Source organism: Anopheles nili, chromosome 2 (assembly GCF_943737925.1).
Source record: "Anopheles nili chromosome 2, idAnoNiliSN_F5_01, whole genome shotgun sequence".
In the NCBI taxonomy this organism is placed as follows: Eukaryota; Metazoa; Arthropoda; class Insecta; order Diptera; family Culicidae; genus Anopheles; species Anopheles nili.
Genome location: NC_071291.1, coordinates 62,805,913 through 62,829,051, shown reverse-complemented (window position 1 = coordinate 62,829,051; position 23,139 = coordinate 62,805,913). Strand labels below are relative to the sequence as shown.

The 23,139-nt window shown below is 48.0% G+C and overlaps 1 protein-coding gene across 6 annotated transcripts; it reads left to right on the top strand.

Moving 5' to 3' along the window:
- The first annotated feature begins 406 nt into the window (after positions 1-406).
- On the top strand, positions 407-21,552 carry LOC128720651 (hexokinase type 2). Of its 6 annotated transcripts, none has more exons than XM_053814333.1 (9): positions 407-633; positions 2,059-2,471; positions 15,151-15,313; positions 15,403-15,587; positions 15,767-15,940; positions 18,871-18,970; positions 19,694-19,895; positions 19,965-20,304; positions 20,379-21,552. In XM_053814333.1, the coding sequence occupies exons 2-9, from the start codon at positions 2,418-2,420 to the stop codon at positions 20,550-20,552; spliced, it is 1,392 nt and encodes a 463-aa protein (XP_053670308.1). In that variant the 5' UTR covers positions 407-633; positions 2,059-2,417; the 3' UTR covers positions 20,553-21,552. The 6 variants fall into 6 exon arrangements, with proteins under 6 accessions (XP_053670308.1, XP_053670309.1, XP_053670306.1 ...); XM_053814334.1 differs by having other exon boundaries at positions 2,048-2,471; XM_053814331.1 differs by lacking the exon at positions 407-633 and adding an exon at positions 1,297-1,417.
- Positions 21,553-23,139: the final 1,587 nt, after the last annotated feature.

Below are 23,139 nucleotides of genomic sequence, written 5' to 3'. Positions count from 1 at the left end.
GTTTTGCTTTTGAAAATATTTTACTTTCAACCAGATTGAATTAGTTTGAAAATGGCTAGGTCTAATGTTTGCTGGCTCTAGATCTATTGTAGTTTTGCCCTCTTCTCTCTATTTGCCGGTATTTGGTGGATATTGATGATGTTTTTTCATTTGAATAATGGGAGAAATCACTGTTAACACACAACACAACAGTCTTATATGTTCTCATGTGGGTCATACGTCTAAATTAGCATTTTTGTTTACCAATCATTGCATATTTTATGCTCTTTAGCCTCATTTTCATCAACTTCGCGTACTAGCGCTTAAAAATTGCGAATGAAACAGTTCCTTCTTGCAACTGTTTACATTCAATTTCAAACTGTCATCGCTTCCTTCGATCGGATCCGTTAGTTGCGGTCCACGGCTCTGGAATTCACTCATTTTGAATCCGTCACTCAGAAGGCCGGTTTGCCCCGTGGATACAGGCTGTAACACATTCCAGCCTGCAGGTTGCAGTTTGACAGCTCCGTCTGCGTAAGCAACAACAGAAGAACAGGAGAGAGAGAAAAAAAACAACAACATCCGTGATTCTGTCCAGCGACAGCTCGTGTCACCGTGCCGTGCGAAAACACTCTCCGCGGGTTCGATTGTTGGGTAATTTTGTCATTCGTGATGCATTTTCTGTGCGCGTTGATAATCACCGCGATAGAAGCAAGTGTGCGGCGCGTGTGTTTGCGAATCAAAAGTGCCCACGAAACCAAAAATCAGCCAATGCGGTGGCGCGCTCCGTGTGTGTGTGCGTGCCACTTTTGGATCTCATTAGAAAAGCGTTAGCAAAACGCGGTGGCCACGCTTTGCGTTTGTGGTAGCCGGAGAGCTGATAGTGCAATTCATTCATACGCACGCCATCTGTTTGTTTGTGGCGCCTTTGCTCTCGCGAAATGGCGCTCTCTCTTCCTCGGTACGGGCAGGAGGACAACACGCACGCGGCCCTTCGTTCTCTTCGTTCCATCGCGCGCGTACACACGCACACACCAACACACCATACTCCGGTCGGTGCGAGTTTGTCCGTAAAATAGTGCGCTTCCCCCCTTTAACTCGAAAACCCCACAGCAAAAAACGTTGCCACCCAGAAGTGAACGCGCGCACACACCACCAAAAGGGCCCCCCCTTTTTTTGTTTTGCTCACCCAGAGCGAGCGGCAGAGAGCGGCGAACTGGCTCGCGAGAGTCTCGCCACCAAGGTGACCTTTTTGGACAAAAAATTTTCCATAAAACATATTCACCGTGCACCGCACGGGGAGTTGTTTTTGACACACCGGTACCGTCGGTTCGCCTTTTTTTAGCAAACGCGCACGCACACACCACAGTCGCGCGTGTGTTTCCGAGTGGTCCGAATCCTGACCGTTGTTGCCGTTTCGCGTCCGTTTCACAACGAGGTTTGTGAGGGTGGTGTTGGTACGACCAAGTGCAGCTATTGCACCGAAAGTGCATCCGTGCGCGTCCTGACAAATGTCACCAGTAATTGCGGGAAAGCCCTCGGAGTGAAGCAAAATTTAAAGAAGAAAAAACACAGCGTGAACGTTACGAAACACGTAACCATTGGGAACGGCACTGGCGAGTGGATGTGATCCAGTGTATGACGATTCGTTGTGTGAAACCATCCCGAAGGATGGCCTTATTGAAGGATCCTAGCTTGGGATGGTTTTAGGTTTTCATCATCGCCTACTTGGATACTCCGCGTTCCACCGGCAGAAGGTGTTTGACCATCCTCTTCGCTCGTGGTTTGTGTCAAAGCCACGAAGGATAGTGAGACACCCCTTGCTATCGCTTCCGACGCCCTTTTGGCCTCGAACTCCTAATTTGGCTCCAATAGCTTGCTTTCCTTTTTCTATCTCTATTACGGTGCCTACTCCTACCTCCGTACGGTCGTTTCCATTGCAATTACACCATTTGCGTTCTCTGCAAGTGTTTCCTAGTGTTTTTTTTGTTTTTTTTGTTCCTCAATTATGGGGGTGGTTGAGTATCCACACACGACGGATATCCTTCGCGAGAATTAATGCATCTAGTATGATTGCAGCTGTGCAGTTTATGTTTCGTTTCGTGTAGAGTGTAACTCCCTCTTCCCGAAGGAAGGGAAAACAAGAAGAAGAGAAAAAAATAACCCATCTCCTATTCCTCGTCAGCGTGTTTTTTGAAGTGTGTTGCTTGTGAAACGTAGTGCCCAAGGCAGCAGCAGCATTCCTTAGCTAGTCGGGGAAGGCAGGAAGCATCGCCTACTTATCGCGTTTTGAAATAGAAAAAAAACAACAAACTAACCGCGAACAACAAAAAAAACTCCCCAAAACCCTTCAGCCCAACGACGGCGCAGAAGTACGTGATTGAAACAAGCGTTCATACTATCACCAGCGGCCTATCTGGCAGGCAAGGAGCAAAGGCATGGATTTGGTGAAACCGTTGATGAGATTGCACGTGGACCTCATCCACAAGGACGTAAGTATCCGCCAACGCGACCTGGGGACCGTTTTTTTTCTTTCGTAAGTTCCGGACCACGTCCACCATCGCTTAACCTTCGGCGGTGTCGAAGGGTCACTTACGGGATGCCCTCCTCAGAACGACGTTTCTTTTGGTGGGAAAACAACACAAGAACAAAAAACTCCACCAAATAAACGACCAAAACACCTGTGTGTGGGAGAAGAGTGTCGCTGTGTGTTGGAGGTGAAGCTTTTTCCTTTTCGAAAGCACTCGATTGTGTGCGCAAGACAACCCAACCCTGCACACATACAACCCACCAGAAGGGGGTGGGCGTACAGGATTAGATAACACAATCGAGCGTGTCCTGGCGCCGGTGGCCGGGAAACGGTATCCTGGACAGCGAGGTGTGAGAGGAACGGACGAGTCCTACTATCGCGCCACCGACGTCACTGACCTTGGGGGGTTTCATTGAAGGACACCTTGGAGCAAATGCGAGAGAGAGAGAGTGAACCGCTCACAGGAGTGTCCTTTTGCCGTGCTTCTGGAACGAGGCCGGTCTGGCGTTGTCTCGCGTTGTTACATCAGAAATGAAAAATGTTCCATCATAGGAGGCGTTGCGCCGACGGGAAGTGTTTAATTGCATTATTTATTGGAGAATGATTGTTGGTTGTGTAGGTTCTACGTTCCCTTTGAAGGAAAGCCTCCTTTCGCTCGAGGAAAGCCAACTTTCGTTCCATCTGCTTTGCTTCTACTTTGTGGTTGACAAAACCAGTTGCAGAAACTTAACCGTTTTATTGCATCATCCTTCTTGAGGGGATGATTCCTAAAACTCATGTCATTAGAAGGGTGTTCTACCGCCTTTATGCTTTTTCGGATGCATTTTATTGCTTCGAATAATCTCTCTTTTCAATGGCTCTTATAAAAAGGTAGCCAGAAGTTGATTATAAAATATGTATATTCAAATAGGAGTCCTAATTTTCCTTCGAGAACTTTTCCCTCAATCTGTCTGCCGACGATTGACACATCAGCTTTATTGCATTTTCTTAAACCTAGTAACTACGCTTGACAGATTTCAGAACCTTGTTAGCTCTAGCACGTTCCACTTCACGAAAAAAAGCTTTTGCTTTCCATTTTAAAAAAATCCGCCACAAACCGGCCTCACGAGTGTGCCATGGTTTCACTTTCGTTGTAGCTTTCGACTCCAAAATCCATCGCGTATACGAGCAACAGAGAGAGCGAGAGAGGGAGAAGGAGCCAAAAACAGAGTGATACGAAACCGGGAGGAATCCGATCGGCGAGTGAGAGGGCAAACGTTGACCTTCGCTTATCGGCTTGCCGCCTGTTCGTGGCCAAATCCCGTGGCCGCTGATTTGTTTCAATCTTTTGCCTCGCCGTCCGAAAAAAAAAACCGGCGTGATTTTTCGCGCCACCGCAACCGCCCGAAACCGGTTCACGAGACGGTTTACATGCCACACAAGTCCCCGGCAGGATTTGAAGCATCCAGCACGAGCCGGGAGCATTGATTGTTGCTTAATGAATTGAACACATTGTGAACAACGACGGTGGGGGTGAACACCGATAAGGGGGAAGGGGAGGGGGAGGTGGATCACGGATTCGTTAGGTGATCTTTGAACGGGTCGAAAAAGATTACGCGGATCGCGAACCACTCGATCGCCATCCGTGTTGGGTGGTTTACAGTGTACGGTTCACCGCTCAAAACGCCATTAAAAATAATAACAGGCTTGTGTTTGGGTTTCTTTAAACAATATTTTATCGATTACCTTCCAATGGGGGTGTTGAAGGGTGTGATGTTTTTTTTTGCTTTCCCTCCTATCCTCCCCTTGCCCCAAACGAACGTCTTGCCACAAGTGCACTGACCGCACCGTGGACCTTCCTACCTCGTTGCGGTGTGAGCGGAGAAGGTCGTTCCGTTTCGCTGCATCCTTTCGCGAGCCCAACGCCAGCGGAAGTAAACCGCGCACTGAGCCGAACGGGCAAACGATTGTTTTTTCTGCCTCTCTTCAGGTCGCAAACAACGATGAAACGAGGCGCAGAAGAGGTGGCTGGGTGGGAGGGAGGTCCACAACCCGTTTCCATGGGGGGAGTGGCACACCCTTTCAGGGGGTGGAAGTGGTGGTGGTGATGAGGGAGAGGGTTATTGTACGGGGGCCGTTTGGTCAGGTGTCCACCTCGAAACGGCGCAGTTCGATTCCGCCTCGCTGTCGTGAACCGGGTGTCCTTGAGTGTCGCAGGACATCTCGCCGGTAGAGGTGAGAGGACGTGATTGTTGGTGAGGCTGGGGGAGGGAGGAGGGAGAGGGCAAGTTTTCTGTCGATGATGGTGTCCGTGGGTGTGTATGTAACCACGTAAAGGTAGTTGAATGCGATGTGGGCCGCGCCAAAGCTTCTAGGATATCGTGCCGAGACTGCGCACTATAATTCATCAATGCTTAATGTGTTCATATTAGTGCGTGATTAGGTTAATCACGAACCAGGCTCAATTGGATGTCCGGCTCGTGTACTCATCAACATGCGATTGCACACTGTTAAGGCCAGCGGGCTGATTGGTGGGATCAAATGTGAGGAAAATAATCCAGTTATTCAATATGCAGCGATAAGAAGCTTCCATTGAATGCAGGATTGCGGTTAACTTTTAATCCGTTGTTTGAATCTTTTGTATTTGTTTTTTCTTCTCTATAACGACGCACCATGGCGCCTCGTCAGCAATTTATATCAAAGCATTTGTCATAAGATTTTATTGGAATTTTAGCTGATAAGGGAAGGTTGTTTTACTTGCTGTCGTGGGATAAGATTTCCAAGATCCTGCCTTAGTGTTCGTTTTTATAACCAGTAGGCAATGGAATACGATCACCTCCACAAATTATTGCAATATTTTTATCCTTTTTCTTGCTGATGTCAAAGACAAATTTTTTCCACATTCTCCATTACGCTATCTCTGAATCATGCCTCATCCTAGAGGCCAACCGGGTTGAATATCGCTCAGCAGAAGCGCGTCGAATGTTAAGTAATCATCTCTCCCCAAAACGGAAGGTGCCGTTGTTATCCGTAGCCCGGGAAATGTGGGTCAAATCTTGGCACACGGACGCGTGTTGACCCAGTTTTGTGTTCACGCCCAAGACAATTGCTCGCACAAAAGAAGCATTAAAAGATGTGGCCAACGTCTGCGAGCAGGGGGAGGACGATTTCTTGGAGCAGAGCGAAGTAGAAGAAACCGCTCACAAAAACAAAAACACACACACACGTTGTTGGTGTATGATCGTGGACCGAAAAAAAAGCACATTTGATGGATCGGTTTTCAAATTCACCTCGACGATGACTTGCCCATTCCTTTTTTTTCTTTCTTGCTGTTGGTTACTTAAGCAGGTTTTCGCATTGGACGAAACCCACCGCCACCTTCAGCTATCGAAGCTATGAATCGGCCCTCCCCCCTCCCCACCCCCGGTGATTCCAAAGTCCACCTGCTGGTTTGTTTTGGGGTGGCCCGGCAGCGCTGTTTACTTTGTGGAAATGGCGAGTTTTCCTTTTTTTTTGTTTTCGCCATCATTTTTCGCCTCTGTAGCGCGCCTTTTGGTGGTGTGGTGATGGTAGGTTTCTCGACTCGGCGTGTTGTAAAAATCAACCCCACAGTGGGTGGTAGCGTGTAACACCCGTGAGGAAATCTCGAACAGACGAGAAGGCGTATGTGACGGTTGGCACGCGTGTAACCGCAAAACCGGTGCGTCCTTTTTTTCCCTCAACCGGTGCAATTTTGCGTTCGTTCGATTTCAATGTCACGCAGGTTGCCTTCTACTTGTTGCGGAGTACTCTCGATGACAACATCCAATCTATTGCGCGTCCCCGTTTTTTGTTCAATTTTGTCGCTGCCGCGGTTATTACGTTCCCTTTTTCCTCGCTGAAACCGCACCGGATGTTTCCGGTTTGTGGAGCGCCCTCGCGTGAAGGGATGGATAGGGTTTTTTTTCTCTCACACCCTCATCTAATGCTCTGTAATTCAATTAAGTTCCTCCCTCGCGTGCTGTCGGCATCGGCATTCGATGTGTCACTTTTACTTTTGCTTCGTTCCGCCCCTTCGGTTAATTATGCATTCAATTGACGCGTTCAGCGGAATCGTTGTGGAAAAGGTGATCGATATGAATGTTGAGATTGGTTGGGAAAGTTGATTCTACTTGGGCGGCGAGCCTACGAGCTGGTTGAGTCAGACTTATATAGGTGTTTCTTACACACAGAACACACAAAAAAAATGACACATCGCTATATTGTCGAACTCGCTTTTTTTCCTTTTACTTCTCGTGCCGTCGAATGTGACCGACTGTTAACTAATTGATCCACCAAACGATCGCTGACGTCGTGGGAGGCCCTGCACGAGGCCCTATTTATGAATGAGTCGCTAATTGGTAGGGCAGGAACGAACGACTACGCTGTAACGCGTCTAGAAATTCTACCATATGTCCCGTAAACTCCGGATCTTATTGAGCTAATTTCAACCTGAACCGTTGGTTTGAATTCTGTTGCGAATGTAGAGTTCAACAGAGAAATAAAATCCCTTAATTGATGTGAATAACGTGATAGGAACAACATTAAATGCCCTTTCGGATTTTCTTCCTACTTTCAACCGTCCCTTTCACCCAACGGAAACGAGATGCCCATTAATTATCCTACCAGCTTCCGCAATGCATTCCACGGTCATTTTCTCACTGGCATATTTACCTGATCGAAGCTAGCTTTCAAGAACGCTACTCCGTTTCACGTGTTTGGCTGTGCGTCACGAAGATCCTAGTGAACGATTTCCATTATTAAACCGAGCCCCCGGTCGCATGCTGGTCCTCCCCCAGCGAGCTGGGAAAAAAACAAACCCACCCCTCGCTTATGACAGATGTTTTTGCTTTCATCCATTGACGTGCATCGGATGCTGTGACGTCGCCTTTCGTCGTCGTTGTGCAGTGGAAGGACAGCACGAGCTTCTTGAAGACGCCAAACCACGATCCCATGGCATCCCGTTTTCCCAGAGACATTGCTTTTCCCTCGTAAACTCGCGCGCCTGCCGGCTTTTTTCCTATTTTTAATCTCGCGATCCCGATCAAACGCTCCCAGGATGACGTGGGATTCGGTCCGGGGTCAACCTACACGCCAGGCACTCGGCTTCTTAATCCGTGATAAATGCACTTCAGTTAATCGCGGGTGTGTCTCTTTGGCGCCGCTCGGTTTCGGATGCATTCCGATGGGCCGCATTACGGCCGTGGCCGGCATTAAAAGGGGGCTCGTCTCGACGGTTTCCACGCAAATGTAGGTACGTATTTTTCGTCCCTCGAAACCGGCTTTCCGTTCTGCTTTGATGCCGCTGCACCATGCACCGTGCTGGGGTGTGCTTTCCCAGGCCACAGTGCACGCCATAAATGTGTGTGCGTTTGGTTGGGGGAATAAGTGTCAAATCAGATTTAATTGCAGGGTGCATAGAGCAGCAGGGAAAATTGGTTTCGGTTGGTGTGGGGTGCGTTGGAATTAAGGTAATTTTTGGGCATGATTATTAAGAAATAACGCGTCCCTTGCGGTGACTTGGGAACTTCAGTTCGTGGGACTTTTCACCTTCTCCGGTCATTCTTTGGTTATTAATTATTTACAGTATAGTAAACGATCGTTTGAAGTCGATCGATCAAACGAAATTCCTCAATAATTGAGTGGAAATATATACAACTGCTAGACGCCAATTTTAATGACGTGTGTAACGTGTTTAATGACGTACCCAATGTTAGGTGTACGTGGGTTGCCTGTTATTCGCGAAACAGCCACCCTGGCCCCTTGGTATCTTGCGTCTTGGAATGCGGCCAGGCCGGCTTTTTCCCTTCCATAATGTACCGCTACCTGCGTGGGCCGCAAAACCGACCCCTTGGCATCCGGAATGGGGGAGATTGCCTTAGAAACCTTTCAAGCGAGATTTATCGACCACCTCGAGATATCCGGTACGAAGCACCACTTCTACGGCCAACGTGAGACACGCCGGTCAAACCGCCAGGGTGCGTACGTGTGTGTGTGGATGCCCTTGCGCACGGTCGTCCTGATTTGTGTTGTGGGCTGTTTTTAGACAACACTGTGTGTGACCGCGAGCGGAGGCCGGTCGACCGATCGACGGTCATTTTCCCCGTTACATCGCCGTGGGTTGAACCATTTTCGTCTCTCGTTTTCTTTCGCTTCTCCACCACCACCAGCACCACCGCCGGCAGAAACACACGTACAAACGCGCGTGCGCACGCTTATCGCACAGTGTGCTACGAAATTTTCCCCGTTGAGTAAATATTTATGCATTTTGCTGTTGGTGCATTCTCGCTCTTGATTTTTGTTTGCCGTTTTGAATTGTAAACAAAACCGTTATCGCAAAAAAAAAAAGAAAAACACGCTGCATATGCTTAGGGATACCTATAAGCGGCGTTTGGAAATTAACATTCCACTGGTACTGTGTGTGTGTCTGCGCAACATGCTGCAATTTTTGCCCCCTCAACATATTTGCAACATAATTGCATACAAAACTTGGCGGAGTAAAAAGTCGCATCCGCAGTCAGACTGTCGCTAGGACGGGATCGTTTCCTTCACCGGGTTTTTCGGTGCACCGGCTTCGAGTTTCCTCCACAGACTGTGTGTATGTGTGTGTGTGCATATTTCATGGTGGGGGAAGGGAGCAAATAAGACAGCAGAAGCAGACGGTCTCGTTGGGTATCGACGGCGTATCCTCGACCGCCGAGCTCGGTCACGTTGCGACCTTTCGTTTCGTGATCATTGCGTTCTGGCCGCTTCACTTGACAAGTCTGGGGTGGTTTGGCTAACACAACGAGCGGCCAGCGATTGGTAGCGCGTGAAGTGTGCTTGTGATCACGCGCGTGTGTGTGTGTGTGATTTGGTGTACTTACAGTAAGGTCAAAGGTTGGCTGCCGGCCAATCGAATGGAACGTTCGAGCCTCCTTCGATTGACGATCGAATGTTTATGCAAGGCAGGTTGTGGACCTCACCGAAGTGGAGGTGTGTTGTTACGCACCACCCCACTCCAGGTTGATTAGGGGGTGGGTGATTGTGAAGCTCTTTGTGGTGAAGAAAAGTCCATTTTTGGTGGAATGTTCCAGCGTGTGAAGCGATGATTGCGCTTGGAATCGAAGGAAATCCAAATTATGAGCTTCAAAAACTGTATCAATTGAGAGTGCACAAAACGAACAGTAATCTGATTACGATCACTTGATTTATTATGATGATCACTTGATCGAAAGTGATATTCGCTTAAAAGGACTTTTGTTAATGTGGTGACAGACTTGTGGCTATAAAAAATTACCAACAGGCGTCCTCAACACGTCCTCCAAATTATCTCAACGATCGCTATTTGCTCTTCACTTTAGGGGAGTTTTTCCTAACTGTTCTATTCACTTGTTATGTATCGCTGTATCCGATCGTGACGTCTAAGCCCGTGTTGTGATGATTTATTTTTTTTTGTTCGAACATTTTGCGTACAAAAATCCCCTTAGCTCGTTAAACACATCGCGCTGTGTCCCACAAATAGCAAACAACGAAACAGCGAAGGAAAAAAAACCACCTTGTCCAAATCCGCTTACGCGTGCAAAAGCAACGATCGACGCTCTCTCACGTCCGTTTTTTTTTGCGATGTTTTAAAAACTTAACGACTGAACAGTCAGTTTTATGCGTCCTTTGCGCGTTTGATCGTGCGCGTGAGTGTGTTACATTAGGTGGGAAAATTAAAAATTTGTACGACAATAGCCGAAACAAAACAAAACCAACCGTCCAAAGCGCGACGAAGTCGAGTGATCATGTGCCGCAGTTATTTTTGGTCACACCTTCTCTCCCGTGCCATAATTCGTGTATTATTCCCAGACCCTCGGTGACGCGGATGCTGTAAGCCACCGTGACTAATATGCTCGTGTGCTCGTACAATCGTGGGTTGTGTTTCATTTTCCACGCGCGTTCCTGGAAGAGGAAGAGTTTCCTTTCCCGCAGGCCGAAGAAAGACAAGGACCAATTTGACTAATAACCATCCCCCCCCCCCCCCCCCCGGGGAGGACGATTGTCTTCATCCGGTTCAATATTGTTGCCCCGCTTTGACTGATAAGCTCTCGTGTAAACACAACCGGCGCGTTGACGTACGCGCTGTCAATAAGCGGACAGCGAACGCGGCCGGAGCACGTGAGGGAAATATTTGAACCCGAAGATCCGTTTTTGATTACCACAACCGGGGAAGAAGCAGGAGATACTGGTGGCATTGAGACGGTGTGCCACCTCCTATCGCTTCCATTTCACCCCGGCCACAGCGATAGCACACGCTCGAGTTCTGTTAGAACGAAAATAAACATTCCCTGCCTTCCTTTCCGGACTCGAAATTGACAACTCCCCGATCGCGATCCATGACGGCGTGCGTGCGCGTGTTTGTGTTCGGGTTTTGTTTTGTAACTGCTACTACACTTTCTGGGCGCGTGCAGGCACACGTGTGCGCGTGTGTGTGGTGATCGACACTATCGCTCTCGGTGATCGTCACGCGTGATCCGGTGTAAAAACGGAGGTTGCCACCGGAAAAGCGTGCGTCGAACCAAGGCAGTTACGATCGCGATCTCCACCTTGACGCACACATACCCACGCTCTGCGATCGTCTTCGAATGCGTGGCGTGGCCTAACCGAAGCCTAGAATAGACACGCACCAACCTCCATGCGAGCCTACGAAGTGATTTTTCCTGCATCGCTCTCATTTCCTCCATCTGTTTTCCAGCCAAGTGTCGGCGTTGTTGAGTGCATTTTTCGTGCGGATTTGGTTGTACCAAATCAGAAAGAGAGTGTTCGTTCAAGTGATACGTTACAGGCTAGTGTGCATTTATGCTGGCGGAGTAAAAACCGCACTGTAAAGCCAGAAGCTCGTTGACATATTGAGCCAACAGCGATCGCTTGGCTAGGGCTCACTCGCAGTGCATAGTGCAATCGAACGGGGGAAACGGAATCCGAAAGCACGTCCTCGAACAGCGGCGGCCGAAAATAAAGTGCCTTTAGACTGAGTCTGCGAGTGTCGGTCAGTGGGAGCAGTGGAAGCGAACCGGCTTTGCGACGTGTGCTTTTAAACAGTCAGCAACATGGGCGTCATCAAAAACAACTCCGCGAAGGTAATAAGAGTGCGGGAAAAAGCAATAAGGATGCACTTAAGCCACCCCTCGTTCAACAGAAGCGTGTCGCAATGATGCATTGCGGTTGCATTGAGCATCGTTTCGCTTCTCCGAACCAAACTCTTTGTGTGGCGTGCGAAGGTAGAGAAAAAAAAAACAAACAAAAAACGCATCGTACTCGAAAGCAGCGGATAGTGGGAGGAAAAACTCACGGCCTATTGCCACCACCCGAAATTTGCCGAAATTCCTTCGCCAAAAAACCCATACCGCGCTTCGGTCGCAATGAAAACCGCACACGAATCCCCGAGTGTGACCTTTGTTAACCTTGACGGGAAAAACACCGGACCGGTTGAAGGGGAAAAAAGGTAGTGGTGTCCGTGGGGGGAGGTTGTCTGTGAGGTAGGAAAACCGTTCGGTTTTTCAAAACATACACCCATCTCGATCCGTCTCGCTCTTAAGATTGGGTGAGCGAAAAAGTTCACCAACTCGAATCGATCGATCGCGCGGGATGATCGCGTCAAGCATGAATGTTGTGCAAATTCGATCAAAAAAAAAAAAATAAAAAGGAACAACAAAACGCAACAAAACATCAGCTTCTTACGTCAATCAGCACGTCAAGGGTGACGTGTATGGAGGCGCATGGTATCTGGCGCAAAACGAACGATAGCAAATTGTGCCGAGATTTTGCGCGTTCGATGGTGTGTGTCCCCCACCTCTTCCGCTGTTATCCTGCGCATTTTATGTTATTTCTAGCCGGTCTGAGTCTTCTCTTAACGCTTCATCAGGCTACAATCACGGGACGATTCTCGGGTGGGAAAACTGTGAACTGCGTAAATGGTCCTCATTTTCATCTTCATTTTTCCTTTACCCCAATTCCACCTCTGACGATCGTCATCGTCTGCATCACAGGATGGAAAGCGTGCTATTGCAGTGGGTTAGGAAAAATCGACACAATATCGATGTGGCTTCACCCGGCGCCTGGCGCTGCATTGGGTTGGCTTCCCTTCAACCCTCGTGGTGGTGATGCAAAATGGCGGGATTCGGTTCACCCTAAGCTCGGTCCACTCGAGAGAGTGGCATCCGAGCGAGGCATCCTTTTCCCTCTCATGCCGTGCCGTCACGTTTGATGGAGGATGGCACAACAAAAATGGCATCCGAAGCGAAGCGGAAAATCGCCCCAATAGATCGCCCCGTAATTGATTTCTAATTATAACCGGCTGCAATTCCCTCGTCTACAAAAGAAATGCGCCGGTTAGGGGTGCGTTTACCACCACGGGGCAAGAGAGATAGAGTGGCCGGGGAACTAACTCGTGCAACCGCGAGTGACGGATTGGCTAAGTTGGCTTAGAAAACCGACCGACTTAGGGAACATTGTTGCAATTTTGTTTTGCACGGTTACTCATGACATAACCGCTTTGCTAACGCGAATGCATTGTATTATCGAGCTGCTCGCTGCTGACCTTGACCATTGGGGTGCGAGGACGAGCAAAGTACCGGAGAAAAGCCGTGTCTCGTGTGATGTAACAGGTCCCACGATCGAGTACGGGAAAGGTGACATTCGTGCAGCTTTTCTTAACGTAACTCTCGGCCAGCCGCTGCCAGCTGGGTCGCACACATTTCCTTATTGCTTGCACGTTTGATAACGATTTATATTCTCTTCGAGTCGAATCAACCAACTCGACACTCGTGCCCTCGCAGGTCGAGCTTTAATTACCGCACACTTTAAAACAAAGACTTGGCGTTGATTAGCTTGATCGTTGGATTCGCTTTCCCTCAGGCTGATCATCACTCTTTTGCTCCACTTCCATGTTCAGTGGCTCACGGCAGAGTGCAGCTTCGGTGGGTCAACAAAAATGTCCACCATCATAAATCTGTCGTTTTGCCTCGAACCATTTCCACCCGGTGGTTTCTCGAGTGGCAGCTCCCTGAGTTTTGCCACTTAAAAACCGAGCACGTGAACCGGCCCCGCTGATAGCCGGCTGGAGCAATCGCAAGAAAACATCTCACATTTATGGCACGGCTTTTTCCCACTCTGATAGCACCTTTTTTTCCGCTCGCTGGTAACGATCGGTCACCGGCGCACACGTGAGTGAGCTTCGTGAGTTGTTTGCAAAACCGGCGCTGCGCTGATGCGAACGGTTGCGGGTTTATGGCAACAAATTCTACACATTAGCGGACAGGCAGAGGCCGATGGGTCGGAGAGGGAGAGGGGGTGGGAGATATCGACGGGGTCCCCGCATACGATCGTCGACGATGATGTAGCCGGTGTCTGTAAACAACCTGCCAACAACCTGACTGTCCATTCCCGCGGGTGCCACTTGTTCTGCGGTGTGGAGTCTAAACAAATGGCGCCTTCTAGGGGGTGGGTTCTTGGGGGGCGGAGAGAAGAGGGGGGGGATCACCGACACCCTGTCATTTTCCAAGCCGTGTGTGGTTTGATACTGCGCCATAACCTTGCCACCGTAGCGTGTGATTAGGAGGGCAGCAGTTTGAAGCCGATAGAACCGAGTCCATCTCGAGCTGTACGGTTGATAGTTAGAGGGTTGATCTCCCGCGCTCTCAACAGCTTCTTGGAAGGAGTTGGAATCCTTATTAGCCAACGAGCATCCTGGAAGATGATCCTCCCATTTCCTGACATCACAAATTTCGCGAAACGAATGAAAAACTCCCTCATGTGGATGCTCTAAGCCGCGCCAGGATGCATCGAAGGTTCAGCTCCAAACTGATAGCGAGCTCTGGCGATCCATTCATTAATGGGTTTTCCCATGCGGAACGAGGTACGCGTGTGCTTGTGCCGCTCACACACTTCACATCCTCCCGCACGCAAACTAATCGCGCGAGATTATCACGAGGCCCGTTGTGGCCACCAACCCACCCCATCCGTGAGAGCTTGCTGCCGTTGGAGCACCTTCCGAAGAACAGGAAGTGGTGTGTACTTCGCCACTATCAGTAGTGAGCAAGTGCACACGGATCTGGCCCTCGAGCACCGTAGTTGGAACTGGGCTCTGGAAGGTTTGCTATCAGTATTGTGCCCTGCAGCGTACCGGCCACACAACAGCAGCACGCTTTTTACGCGGATCGCGAAATCACCCAACTAGCCAACTAGCAAATAGTGGAGTTGTTTTAGCCTCCCGTACCTTCGGCATAGTTCTAGTCCCCATCCGAAGTGTCCTAGTAGTGCCGATCGCGATGACAACCAGCGGAGAAAAGGTGCGAAGAACGATCGCGCGTCTGTGTGGTGCCTTCCGGCGTAAAGGATCCTCGTCCTCGGCGGTCTCGAACGGTGGTGCAGCCTGTTCCGTGCACGTACTGCTCCATCCATCTCTCGCTCGGTGTTGTATCGCTGTTTTTTTGTCCGTGATTGATGTGATTTACTGCACGGCTTCTTGCAAACACTCCCGAGAAAACGGATGAGCCTTTGAATGTTGTTCGATGTTGTGACCGAATCCTGGGAGGGACATTTAATTTGGCCCGGTGGGGGATAACTTCAGAACGTGAATCTAAAGGAGTTTTTTTTTGTTACACTTTCTGCCCATCTAGATCCGGGAACAATGCAAGGAGCTGGTCCTGTCAGACAAACAGATCGTGGAGCTTATGCGGCTGGTGAATAAGGAAATCAACCGAGGTCTTAGCAAAGACACGCACGCCGAGGCAGACGTGAAATGCTTCATCACCTATGTACAGGACCTGCCAAATGGAAAGGGTAAGCAACCGCAACCATTTACGTGGCCATTGACGCACGATTTGTTGTACAATTGATTTTGTTTTTTGTTTTTACCTCGTAACACACAGAGAAGGGTAAATTCCTGGCGCTCGATCTCGGCGGTACCAACTTCCGGGTGCTGCTGATTCACCTGAAGGATGAGAACGACTTCGAGATGCTGTCCAAAATCTACGCCATTCCACAGAGTATCATGCTTGGCAGTGGGACGCAGCTTTTCGATCATATTGCCGAATGTTTAGCCAACTTCATGAAGGTGTGTTTCCATGCAATTTGAGCAGAACGCGCTATGCCATTTCACAATCGGTTTAAGAATCCGCTTGCCAGCTTTCTGTCGGCTGTAGTGGATTAATTAAACTGATCGCCCTTGATTCCGTCCAGCAAGAATTCAACGCGAGAGTCAATGTTTAATTTCTGCCCCGTGTTTAATCCCAGGAACACTCAGTGTACGAGGAACGTCTACCGCTAGGATTCACATTCTCATTCCCGCTAACGCAACTGGGCCTCACCAAAGGTATTCTCGCCCGGTGGACGAAAGGGTTCAACTGCTCCGGTGTCGTCGGTGAGGACGTCGTGCAGCTGCTAAAGGATGCCATCGCCAGACGAGGGGTAAGTAGTGGCCATCAGTGGCCGCTGTGTCCACTTTAATCGCTGACTTTACTGTTTTTTCTGCTTTCCTGCCATTGAAATTTGTGTTACTGATATTGTGTTGGTTCGCGAGAATCGTCTCGTGTTTGTTTTACTTCGACGATTGCGAATCAAACGAATGTTTTTTAGGGGCTCTATAATCGATGGCAAGATAGGAATTGCGCTGAGAAAAAAAAACAAATCTTTCCTTGTAACTGTTTCTTTAAACGATAATAACCGCTAAGTCAAACATTATTTAATCGTAATCCTTGTCACGCTACAATGAACTTCCTTCGTTCGTTCTACCGACGATGTTTCTTCTTGATTGGATTTCATCCTTCTGGAGGATGTCCTCTTTCATTCCGATAATTTGTCGGATATCATGTTGATTTTGAAATTTAACTCTAACCAAAACCCAACTCATACGATCATCTTCCATCCGCCAAACAATCGCACACGTAGGACGTAAACATTGCGGTGATGGCAATTCTAAACGATTCGACCGGAACGCTGATGTCGTGCGCGCATAGTAATCGCGACTGTAAGGTCGGTGTGATAATTGGTAAGCAACTGCAGGACGCCCAACATTATCTCTGATGCGTTCCGTACACGCTTTGTTGCCGTTGGGAGCCGATCCTTGCACGCGCCGGCTGTGCTTCCTTCGTCCCAATGGCATCAAAGTGGAACACTAAATTCTTTCTAAATTCTGTCTGAATCCCTTTTTCTGCCTTACCCCCCACCACGCATTCACGATACGTTTGATCTTGTGATTTCTATTTTTTTCCACAATCTACCGTTTTGCGTTGTTTATCGGTTACGCAAAATTGGCTCATTTTGTAAATGCGAATTTAGTTTTATGTTTTCCTCCTGCTCGAACTGGCTCACGTTCCCTTAGGAGCGTGGGTGGTGAAACACAATACTCAATGTTGTTTTCGATTTTTCGTACTATTTTTTTCTCTCCATTTTCTTTCTTTCACAACCACCCTGTTTCTACCTTTCTGTTCTGTATATGAAACACCATCTGGAAACGCCATCCTTCACCGCAACGTGACGCCTTCGCCTTCGGTTACACGATCGCGCTATGTTGTACCGCAGCCAGTACGGGAAATGGATAATGCATTAATGAAACTATTTTAGATCTATATACGATGCTGCAACGTTCATTCGCACGCTGCACAGCTAGGTGCATGAGAATGCATTAGAAAGTAGTACTGTGAATGATGTGCAATGAAAGCTGCATGCCAAGGACATGTGGATGCTTAGCAATTGATCGAGCATTTCAGAAGCGATGGCTCTCTAATTGATGCTATTCGTTAATTAATTAAGATTGCGATCATACGGACACCCATCCGGCTATTGTGGATTAGTATTTTTAAGTAGTAATCCTCTTCTCTACTTGAAACCTTTTTTCTGGATTGGAACGAGATCGCTCCACCACACAGCAATAAGCACTCATTGTTCGGTGATACCCTATCTGTTTGGGGAAATCTATCAACCGAACAATAACGCCCATTAGAGCTTGATATCAAAGGGTTTCCTGTTGACTATGAAGGTTTTATGATCCCCGTCGTGACCTCGCTTAGGGCGGGCTTTTGAAGTGCCATTCGCGAATTTATTGCTCCGTCGAATGGAACTTCGCCATTAAAATCATTAACAAGCCAATTCAGCTAACGCTGGTCAAATAAACTGATACTACACGGATGATAACGGTTTAATCCGTTCGAAGGAAAAAAAAGCACGTATTTTATGACGTGTTGTGGGTTTTTTTCTGCTCACGTTGATCGCTAAAACGTTAAAAGGAAGTTTGTGTTGGTTTTTACCTAATCTTCCTTTAAAGACAGGAACTACTGCATTCATAGGTTTTGCATCAAACACCTCGGGACATAAATTATACATTTGTTTCGTCACCAACGCGAGTCCTTCACGTGCCGGCAATGGGTCAAATGGTCCTCTCACTTCCTCGACACCGTTCGGTGGTCAAACCAGACAGACATTCGACATATCGAATAAAAAAAGATCTACAATCTCGGGCGCGATCGATCGTTACCACGGCCCGGAAGACGGAACTCTCCTTCGGCTGGTTTGCACGGAATAGCCCGAGGCGCGTCTCGCTAGACACACGAGACCAACATCAGGGAGGTTAGGCAAAAAAGGGGTAGCAAGGAAACACGAATCGGATCGCATGCTATCAATTAAAGCACCATCAAGAAATCGTGCATACCCTCCGGAGTGTGATATTCGATGTCGAAGGTGGATGAACTAGCGAGACCCTGTAACCGTGTGCTCAATGCCATCCAGTGGGGTGTTTCAGGTGGACATTCGCTTGTTTCTAGGGGTGTTTTTTGAAGGGAAAGATTTACCATCGCAAAGAATGGCCATACGACGATCAGCTGTGATCGATAGCGGGCTACACGACGTTTTTAAACGGCGCTATATCGATGCATTGTCTTGAAAAAGCAACCCATCAGTCAGTAATTAATTCGCAAAAGCATAAAATATATGCACCACAACATACTAACGGTTACATAATTCTTCTTTTTTTCCCACATGCTCTTTCTTCCCCCTTTCTGATCATACATCATTTCTGCGTGGCTTTTCGAACACTGTGGCTGAATCTGCGCCGGAACGATCTTCTTATCCTTTCATCGTCTCTATTTACTGTATCCTTTCGTTCCTTGCGCTCACTTCATGCGCGCCCTTCTTTCCTGTCACCATTGTTTGCACTAAACATTCGCTGCAATGTGAAAATTGCACGTGAACAATGCACGTGTATGCGCCCGACCGAAACGAAACGAAATGCATCACGCGCACCCCGCGATCTTCGATCATCGTTTCGCAATACAACTCCCCGGTCTGTTCTGTTCTCCTTTCGAAATATGCCTGTCTCCTCACCCCCACCACCCAAAATGCAGGACGTACAAATTGATATCTGTGCCATCCTGAACGATACCACCGGCACGCTGATGTCCTGTGCCTGGAAGAATCACAACTGCAGAATAGGGCTGATTGTGGGTACGTAATCGCGCCTCTGATCGCCTCCGTGTGTGTGTGTGTGTGTGTGTGTGTGTGATTTTTGGCTTGGGTGTTTGGGAGTTTGATTGTGAAGTCCTGCGTGAGTCCTGCGGAGTAGTGCAACAAACGTTAACCAGCTAAAAATTAAAAAGAAAACCCCATCTATAACGCTGCGTGTATTAATGGCACTCCTGGTTCGGGCTAAACACAGATTGGCTCAAATTTTTGGTGATTGGCGCTCGTAACGATTGGCAATTTGATTGGCGTTTCGTACCACTGGGCCACTTCCGGGCACGGCTGGTAACGTCTGCGATTCCACTAACCCTGGATGGTGATGGTTTTTTTTTGTCCCTCTCCTCGCTCCACGGACGATTTGTAAATGTATTTTGTTTTTCAAATTAACATCCAAAAACCACTACCGCTCTTCCGTTCCAAATTAGCAAACACACTCACTCACCTGTTTTGCGTTCCTTCTCCGTTTAGTTTCTCATCTGCGCTTGTACTGTATTTCCGTTTCTCGTGTCCTTTCTTCCTGCAAACATTCTGTAATTTATCACACCTTTAGAAATGTGTTCCTTCCTGTTTCCATTTTTTTCTCTCTTCTTTTTTTAACACTGCATGATGGAGTTTTGCATCCCCGTGGTGTGTGGCAGCTTTCCTTGTTTTACTATTGTACTGATGACATTTATCTCTTTTCCATGGCACACTCGCACGCACGCGAAGGCACGGGCAGCAACGCCTGCTACGTCGAGAGAGTGGAAAACTGCGATCTTTTCGATGGGCCCAAAACGGGCGCAAACATCAAAAAGCACGTCCTGATCAACACCGAGTGGGGTGCGTTTGGTGACAATGGGGCGCTCGATTTCGTCCGCACGGAGTACGATCGAGAGATCGATCAGCACAGCATAAACCCGGGCCGGCAGCTGTAAGTATCTTTCACTGTGTAACGCAACTGAACGTATTTTTAATGTCCTTTCCTCCCTTTCGTCAACAGTCAAGAGAAGATGATCTCCGGAATGTACATGGGTGAGCTGGCCCGCCTTGCGATAGTAAAGTTCACGAAGGCTGGCCTTCTGTTCGGTGGTGTCACCACGGACGTACTCTTAAAACGCGGCCAGTTCTTCACGAAGTACGTTTCGGAAATTGAGTCAGACAAACCGGGCACCTACACGTACTGCAAGGAGGTCCTGGACGAGCTGGGACTCGATCACGCCACCGACGAGGATTGCGCCAACGTGCGCTACATCTGCGAGTGTGTGTCCAGCCGTGCGGCTCACCTCGTATCCGCCGGTATTGCGGCTCTCATCAACAAAATGGACGAACCGAGTGTGACGGTACGTGTAACGGGCCAACCCAAAAGGTGCTTGTATGGTTGGTTTACATTAATTTCGTGTTTCATTCATTTTAGGTCGGTGTCGACGGTTCGGTGTATCGTTTCCATCCCAAGTTCCACGATCTGATGGTGCAAAAGATCCGGCAGTTCGTGAAACCGCACATTTCCTTCGATCTGATGCTCTCGGAGGATGGTTCCGGTCGTGGGGCGGCCCTAGTGGCGGCCGTTGCCTGCCGCGAGGGTCAGTAAAACGGCACCCATCCGGTGGTCTGTCCTCCTGATGGTCTGTCAAGGAAGCTTTGGTGCTTAGCCGCACCTCAGGCGAACCAGTGACGGTCCTAGTCCTCATCTGGTCGCTGGTACACTGTTAAGATGTTCACGGGCAGCAGCACGCGCTTGAGACCCTACTGGTGTAACGTTATCATTCTCCACTTTTTTTGTTTTGTTTTGTTTTGCCACACTGCTCCAACACGCCCCGTATAACCGATACTCGCGAAACTCCCCGGAAAACGACTATGTTTAGCAGTGAACTTGGCCACCTCACCTACCGGCGGCAATAGTCGTGTGAATTAGTTTAAACACAACCCGTTCACACCTTCACTGTAGCGTAACTAGTGATTTAGAGTACATCTATATATACGTGAATATATATATAAAAAGAACGGCAGTGTTGAGCCAACAATGTTGATCAGTGAATAGGAAAATTGAAACAATTAGCGTGAGCAAAAAGGGGCCGAAGAAAGATATGCTCTTCTCCTTTATCCATCCCACCTCCGTACGTTCTGTAAAATGAAGCTCCACCTGCACAAGAAACGACAGCAAAAGGACATCGAGAAGCGAAAGTTTAGTTCTTGTCCCTTCCCAGGAGTACCTTGAATTCGTTTGGCCAGGTTAAAATCCGTTTGTAGACTGTGAAACTCATAGACCTCTAAAGGGCGTTGATCGTATTCCCCTAAAAATCCCCTCTGATATTCGTTATTAATCAAATGGTAAAACTGAAGAAGAAAAAACACACAACGAGCTGGTGATTTGAAAACGGTGGGTTTAGGGAGACTGAGTGAGACAGGGGACGTATAGCTGAAAACAACGGGGAAAGTAGAATACAATAAATTGCTGGTCGCGCGTATCGCTTTGGAGCCGGTTTCGTCCTTGAGCCGCAATTGGCCGAAAAGCGATGAAAACTCCACTGGGATGCGGGAAAACCGCGGGGAAGCGAATGCGTTAAGGCGGCGCGTTCTTGAGCTGTTGCCGTAAAGTGTACATTGTGTTTAATTAGTTACGATTATCGATGTTGGTGTACTTTTTATTTTTCGTAGGTTTAGGGATATGTGCTCATTGGCTAGAGAATCCGAAAGGAAAAGGCTCGTTGCGAAAGAGAGAGAGAGAGAGAGACGTGAATGTGTAAAGACAGGAGCGATTATGGGCTAGGGTGAATGAAATTGCAACACGATGAAGAACCCCCGGCACCTGTAAAACAATAAGAGACGGAGAAGAAAAGTCGGGTCACGAAAGTGCTGCTAGTGTAACAAAACGTAAGAGAAGAATCGATCGAAGCGATGATAACCCTGAAGTGGGGCCGAATGCGGATGAATGAATAGAATTATGCGACGTGTCCTGCCTAGCTGTTTGGCTCGTAGATCATTTTTGTATAGATTTGTTAACATTTTGGGAATTATTTTAGTACGTTAGTGGGTTTTTTTTTAATTTTCTCGAGCAGCGAGCATGATTTGTTTGCGTAACGTATGAATGTGCCGGCAGTTGTTGGTGTGGCGGAGTTTGAAGCAAGCTTTCGTAGTACCTTGACTGCTCAAGTACGCTGTACATATCCTCCCTGGGATCGTAGGTTTTACTTACATGGAAGTATTCGCAACGCACTGTTGAACCGATGTAAACCGGAACGCGTTGCGACTTCTGCGGGACAGTTTCCTTCCAATCGAAACTTCGATATAACTGGCTGGGCCAATGGTGATCTAAATTTGATTTCAATCGAGCCAACCACCGGCCACAGTAAATGGTGGTTGATGCGTTTTATTTTTTTCGGCTTCCGATACAACAAACAGAAAAAAACAAAACAGGTTGGCGCTTTCCGCAGGACATCGTGTGTGTGTGCGCGCCGGTATCCTGCAAGGAATAGTTCATCGTTTAGGGAAAAACCTATTTTCCTCGAAGAAAAATAAACCCATACCCAACGTTCTACGGTACAGCTGAGCTACAGGTGTGCGGGATTAATTTGGAAATCAATCAATCAATTCCACAGCAAACACACAGTCATACTAAGCTGAGTTGAATTAGTAGAGGATAAATATATACATATATGAAATATATTTAACTGAAAGTATTACGCACGTGGCTTCCTAGCATAAGTATCCGATAATTCTTGCTTCGTGGTGCTTTCCCTCGTGTTAGCCGAGGGCTGTGATTGGATGAAACGGTCAAGGTGTGCACTATGGGGCAATGGATGAAAAAAACCCAACACGGAACATCGGTTTTATTCATCGCTTTAATTTCATACACTTTTCGTTCAATAAATGTATTCAAAGCTATGGCGAACTTTGATTGAATATCACAGTAATTTATCCCACACAGGTTTCATCTCTGATTCGATTAAAAAATGCATCTTTTACTTGTGGTAAAATAATTGATTTATTTATGAAATCTCCTGATTTATGACCACCAACAATCCCAAGTGTGCTTCGGACGATCGGCGATCGGCAGTAAAAGAGACAGCATGCGGATAATCACGCGACGGAGAGAAGGCAGCTGTATTTGGCACGTGTGAGAGCGAGACAACTGGCTGCGTCATGCTTGCGACCCGGGACCAGGCTGGTAGCAACCT